Raw genomic sequence first — 6,656 nt, 5'->3', positions numbered from 1 at the left:
ACGGTTGTATATTTTGTCTTCATTGTGTGAGGTCCTGTCTTCCAAGTGATCTAGTCTGTTGGTGATGCTATCTATTGAGTTTTTTAATTGGCTTATTGTTTTTTTTAATTTTGAAGATTTCTGTTTTTTTCTTGTTTTTTTTTTTTCAGTATCTAACTCTTTCTTGAAGTAATCTCTCGCAACCTGTATTTGCTCCCTTATCTCTTTGTTGGTATGATTGATGGTCATCTGTATTTGTTCCCTTATCTCTTTGTTGGAGTGATCAATTTTTGCCTCTATCTGCTCACTTAGGTAGTTCTTTAATTCCCAAATCATTTTAGTTATGTATATTCTGAACTCCTCCTCTGACATTTCACCTATGGCACTACATATGGATTCTATTATTATAATATCTTGGATTGTTGAGGCACTTTCCTCCCTTGTTTTTCCATGATGTCTGTGTGTCTTCCTGTTTTGCAATGTAGATCAATATCACTGCACTCAATGTACCCAATGTGCAGCCATATATCAGTGTGCTTCTATTTTTACATTTACAGTTGTGTCACTATAATCAGAAATGATGAGTTCAGTTATCTTCTACCATATAGTCAATAGGTTTGCATAATGCTTTACAGTTTCTGATGGTGGAAAGGGGGCCTGCGGGTTTGGCTGAGATGTTTGTGAGGTAAGATGTGATAATATGGAGGTATTAGACTATATGTCTAGTGAGAGGGTAATCATAAAAAGTTGGCTGTTAGTAGGAGAAATAAGAGATAGGCAACCCCATGCAAGACTCCCTGTTCCGTCAGCAGTGAATCCAGTAGACTGTTAGCACCCCTAGTAGAGAAACCTCTAGTGAAGCTAGACGACCTTGGTGTCATCTTACCAGGTCCTTATTGTTGTCCTTTGATAGAAGCAGCACTCTACCAGTTTTTGGTCATGGTAGCCTCAAGCCTCTATGTACCTTGAGGTTGGGCTTTAGAGCCATGCTTGGTGAATAAGGGATCCCAGCACATGGTTTTCTAAGAAGGCACAGAGTGGCTCTCCCCTGGAACTCCAGGATGCAGGGCCATGGTGGCATGGGGCAGGCAGGATCTCTTCTATCTTTCTTTTTGTACCCATTCCCAAGTAGCACCATCTTGTAAGAACCTCGAGCCTTTACTGTGGATGTGCTTGTTCCTTATGTTCTTATAAAGTATGCATTACTGTGCAGTGGGCATGCATGTACAAAAAGGTCATCGGGCCCTGTATCTCCATTTCTAAGTAAAATCTACAGGACAATCCTGAGAAGTGTGTGCATGTGAGTATGTGTGTCTCTCTGTGTGTGTGCGTGTGCATGCGAAAATGGGATTAACCCCCAAAGAAGAAAATTTCTCCAATGGGCACCAGTTTCTAAATATTTCCATTAGACAGTACATGCATGAAAAACACATATTTAAAATATGCATTATTTTAAAAACTCCATTTCTACATTAGGAAATTTATAATCATTTTAAACAGACAACTTTGCTTTAAAATACTGTGGTTGACTCTTCTCTAGGATTTTTTTACTCTATTTCATCATCTGAAATGCAAATGTAAAGGAAAGATTCAAAGAATAATTGTATTAAATGAAGAACACTTTGGGAAATGGAAGTCCTTCTTTTAACATACACTGATAAATTTCCAGGAAATAAGTATGATGTCAATTCTATTGTTGAAGTACCAGGGATAAAAGCCCAACAGAGATGGTGGCATAATAAAAAGTCTCCTACAGATATAGATTGTTGTAATTTGATTGATTAGGAACAGTTCTTGCTCCTATATATTCCATTTTTGCAATAATGAGTATCTATCTGGAGATGGGATTTAACAAACACACTTTAATCACTGTATCCCCTAGATATTATGGAATTGACAGTCTATGGTTCAGACTGCTACAAAGAATCCAGAATAAGTATATAGAGAATTCCTGGAGGAGAGCCCTGTTAAGGAACCAATCCTAGGTGGCATATTCCCTGAAGATATAACAGGAAATATGTGGATCCCAGCGCCACCTGTGCCTCAGAGGTATGGTCCAGGGTATATAGAACACATGGATTCTCATTGCTGAAGTCCAGAAACTCAAACTTGAAGCAAATTCTCATAAGAGGTGAGTAAAAAATATTCATTTTATTTTTCCATAAGGATCTTAAAAACATTCAAAACATTGCTCAAAATAAGCCACTTCACTTTGATTTTGGAAGATACCATGAATTCCACAAATATTAAAAAACATACAATACTTACCCTAATATTTATTTTTTATATTTGTAACTGTTTTCAGAAATATAGGGTGTCAAATAGGATACATTTATACATATTTCCAAATTAAAACTGGCATCATGTCTCATAAAGAAAGTATATGCATAACTACTCAAAGTCAAAATCATGCCCCTCCTTGAGGGCATAACTACAGACAACAAATCTTGTCAGAAAAAATTATCAGTTAAATCTGATAACACACAAGAAATTAAACATAGAATCATAGCACAGTAACAATGCAATAATGGAACATATTTACATAAATCTTATATCTTACAGAAAAATATATCTTCTAACATTTTAGTACAACCGTATAAAAAAAATGACTTTGGTTCATTAGACAAAAAGAAAACAAAAATATTTCCATTTGAGCAGTGGCACTTGTGAGAGGGTTGGTCTTCAGTGGAAAATGAGGAAGATTAAACAAGAAACTTGTTAAGATTTTTGGTCACTATTTCAATGAAAACTTTAAGATAGAAAAAAAAAAAAAAAAAAAAAATATATATATATATATATATATATATATATATATATATATATACTGTCATGATTTAGACTGAAATTTTTCAAACGCTTGTGAAATTAACTGTTCCAGTGTGCTATACACATAAATATTAACATGTCTAAATGATTGTTAATATTTTATGAACAAGTACAACATACAATATGGGAAGCATCACTTTGATTACTCTGTTCTTTTATATTCAAGACATACCTGACATACCTCTGTCTTTCCCTTATATATCTCCTACATAATTCCTTGTAAGATTTATATTGAGAGTACCATGTTAATCTACTAACCTCTGTCTCCTGCTTCTCCTTCTTGGCTCAGTCAGCATCTTGAAAATAGCATCCCTCTGCTTTGTGTCTTTGAATTTCAATTCGGCTCCATCATTTGTGTTTCAAATCACTTCAATTCATTATCTTCATAACAGTCTGAGTAATATTCTTAAAACTTAAATCTTATCACAATTTTCACCTATCATAAAATTTCTCAACAGTGTAAAATAGACTTAAATTCTTAATATATAAAAATGTATTATCTGAGTTCTCTAAGTTATTTTCTACACCATTGTACATATTCCAAGTTGCCTGGATTCTTAAAATTTGTTCTTTCTTTGCTTTCACAGAACAGCTGATTACTTCTGATTGTTTATGTCTTCAGTTTTCAATTTCAAAGTGACCTTGGAAGACTATCTGTTAATCTCTCTTGTGAAATTGTTGTCCCAAGTTATATTAACTTTTTAATTTTTTTATAAGTGCGGGAGTTCAAACCCAGGACCTGTGAAAGCTAGATACACACTCTACTTATAAGCTACATTTACGTGCTCCTAGCTTACCCAAATAATCTTCGTGCTCTGTTTAATTTTCTCATTACACTTACACTTATTACACTCTAGATACATTTCTTTTCTTTCAATATTTGACTTTTTTTTTTTTTTTTTTTTTTTTTTTAGTATTGGTGATTCAGCCAAGCGTGCTTAATCATTGGCCACATTCCCATCCCTTTTTAATTTTTTTTTTTCTTTTGAGTCTGGGTCTCCCTGGCTTTTTTACACTCCCACTAAATTGCTGAGGATGGCTTTGAATCTCTGATCCTCCTGCCTCAGCCTCCCAAGCTTCTGGGATTTCAGGCATGTGCCACTGGATCTGACTTATTTGACAATTTTTTTGTCTGTTTCCTGTAATTAGAATAAGAAATCCATGAGGTGAAGGGCAAGTAATTATCTGAGTTTTCAAAGTTTTCTTGATCAGAGTAGAATTTCAATCAATATGTGGTTAATAAATAAATAAGAAAACAATAAAGATAACCTAGCATTATGGTTTTATTTTTCTGATTCTCTATGTCTTATCATTTCATTTATTTCAATGCATAATAATTTTCTCTTTTTACCTTTTTTTTTCTATATGTTTTAAGAGAGAGAAAATGTCAACAGTTTCAGGTTTTTACTGCCGAGACATGTATCAAAATATAATCTTTACTCTCGGGAACGTAATTGCAAGTCTTTAGGTAAGAACACATGACTGGTCTTACTATTTTACATTATTCATTTGTCAGTAGGGACTAGAAAGGGACTCTAATTGGTTTACTTTGGGTGATCATTCTTAAGATAAATAATCTGGAAAAACATTTAATAACATGAAATAGCATGTTATTCCATGGCAGATAATATTCACTGTAAGGATCAGAGCAAGTACATAGCATGAGAATATTTACTATGACCACTACAGCTATCAAATTGTGAAAAAGGTCAATTAAAGAGTTTAACTAAAATTAAGAGCAGATATATTTTTAAATTATAAAAACATGTTGTAAATGTAATAAATAAAAATGATGATAAAAATAAAACAGTGGAAAAAATAGGAAGAATTATACAGCTTCTGGAACAAAAAAAACAAGAATAATGAGAAAGAAAAGGTAGGAAGAAATATCATGTCAACATGCTACAAATATGTTAAAATTGACACTGTTATATTTTTTTAAAGATTGAAAAAGGAAACTAGTCATCTAAAATTAGGTTTTAAGTCATTTCTCTAGATATTTTTTCTGAGTTAATAAAATGGAAAATGAAAACAAAATAGTTAACGGACTTAAATAATTGAATATGGTAATTGAAAAACAGAATACATAGAATGGGAAAGGATAGGGCCTAGAATCATCTGTTCTAGGGAAAGAAAAAAAAAGAAGTATCAGATCAAGAGATTACAAAGAATCATTGATTTTTATTGTTGTAATTCCTGGTGGCTCTCTCCTACTCAATGAAAAAGGCATGATATGAATTATGGCTTCCAGTGTTTGCAAGCAAAGGACAATATTAATTGCTTTAGGGGTCAAAGAAGTAAATCCTCAAAATGTTCCATGATCCTGGACTATCTTATAATTTACCATACTTTAACTTTCCATATGATTACAAATTTTTAATCAATGAGCAAGACTAACACATAATTTAAGGAAATCTCACCCAAGGAATTGTCATTATACATAATAAGGTTATAAAAAATAATTAACCTTGTAACTATTTTTTTTTTATTATTATTATTCTACAATCAGATGAATTGCACTGCACTCATGGCTCCTGGAAATCTCACCCAGGTGACTGAGTTCATTCTCACAGGAGTCTCAGATCTTCCAGAGCTGCAGATTCCTCTCTTTCTTGTCTTCCTTCTCATCTATGGGCTGACCGTGATGGGGAACCTGGGCATCATCACCCTCACCACTGTTGACTCTCAACTTCAGACCCCCATGTACTTTTTCCTCCGACATCTGGCTGTCATCAACCTAGGAAACTCTACTGTCATTGCGCCTAAAATGCTGGTCAACTTCTTAGTAAGTAAGAAAACCACTTCATACTACGAATGTGCCACCCAACTGGGAGCATTCCTCGTTTTTATCATAGCTGAGGTGTTCATGCTGGCAGTGATGGGCTATGACCGCTATGTGGCCATTTGCAATCCCCTGCTCTACATGGTGGTGGTATCTCGGCAGACTTGCAAACTGCTGGTTTCACTCACCTACCTGTATAGCTTTTCCACAGCTACTGTGGTTTCATCTTTGGTATTCTCTGAGTCTTACTGTGCTTCAAATGTCATCAATCATTTTTACTGTGACAGTGTCCCTCTGTTAGCCCTGTCCTGCTCTGATACTTCCATTCCAGAAACAATAATCTTTGTATCTGCATCAACAAATATGTTTTTTTCTATAACAATAGTTCTAGTATCTTATTTCAACATTGTTTTGTCTATTCTAAGGATGCCTTCATCAGAGGGAAGGAAAAAAGCCTTTTCCACCTGTGCTTCACATATGATGGCAGTCACAGTTTTCTTTGGGACTCTGCTGTTCATGTATTTGCAGCCTCGAACCAGTCATTCCCTGGATACTGACAAAATGGCATCTGTGTTTTACACCCTGGTGATCCCCATGCTGAACCCCTTGATCTACAGCTTGAGGAACAAGGATGTGAAGGCTGCCTTAAGGAGATTCATGACAAATCCATTCTGGTCCCTTAAAACAATGAAGTTTATGAACTTGTAGGTAAATAAAGAGAAACATGATTACCTGAGTAATCTTAGTTATGTAACTAAGCTGACAATTTAAAGGTATTTCTAGGAAAAAAGAAAAGAGGGTCCAGGATATAGGATGCAAAGGACATTAAATTAAAAAAATAAACTGTAGGTTATTAAGTTGTGAGGGTAACATAGAAACACAGATATTATTCCATAACTCTGCCTGCAAGTGAGCTGGTCACCAGTGTGAAAAAAATAAATAAAAGTTCTGCAGAGTCCAGGCAGATATATGTTTCAAAAAGTTAAACAAATTTAAAATGAGTAAAGGCATATGGAAAAGAGGAATAAAGCTGATTATTTTTGTTCTTGGCTTTTGTTTTTGTTTCTTC

The 6,656-nt window shown here is 34.3% G+C and overlaps 1 protein-coding gene across 1 annotated transcript; it reads left to right on the top strand.

The window, feature by feature from the left end:
- Positions 1–5,332: 5,332 nt before the first annotated feature.
- LOC114081162 (olfactory receptor 8J1-like) lies at positions 5,333–6,295 on the top strand. The gene has a single exon (XM_027922737.2). The coding sequence runs from the start codon at positions 5,333–5,335 to the stop codon at positions 6,293–6,295; it is 963 nt and encodes a 320-aa protein (XP_027778538.2).
- Positions 6,296–6,656: the final 361 nt, after the last annotated feature.

The sequence above is a fragment of the Marmota flaviventris genome, chromosome 9, assembly GCF_047511675.1.
Source record: "Marmota flaviventris isolate mMarFla1 chromosome 9, mMarFla1.hap1, whole genome shotgun sequence".
Lineage (NCBI taxonomy): Eukaryota > Metazoa > Chordata > Mammalia > Rodentia > Sciuridae > Marmota > Marmota flaviventris.
The sequence above is the reverse complement of the archived record's forward strand: the minus strand, read 5'-3'. Positions and strand labels throughout refer to the sequence as shown.

What these genes read in the sequence shown, in the direction of transcription:
- LOC114081162 (XM_027922737.2), top strand. Translation starts at nt 5,333, where the DNA reads ATGGCTCCTGGAAATCTCACCCAGGTGACTGAGTTCATTCTCACAGGA.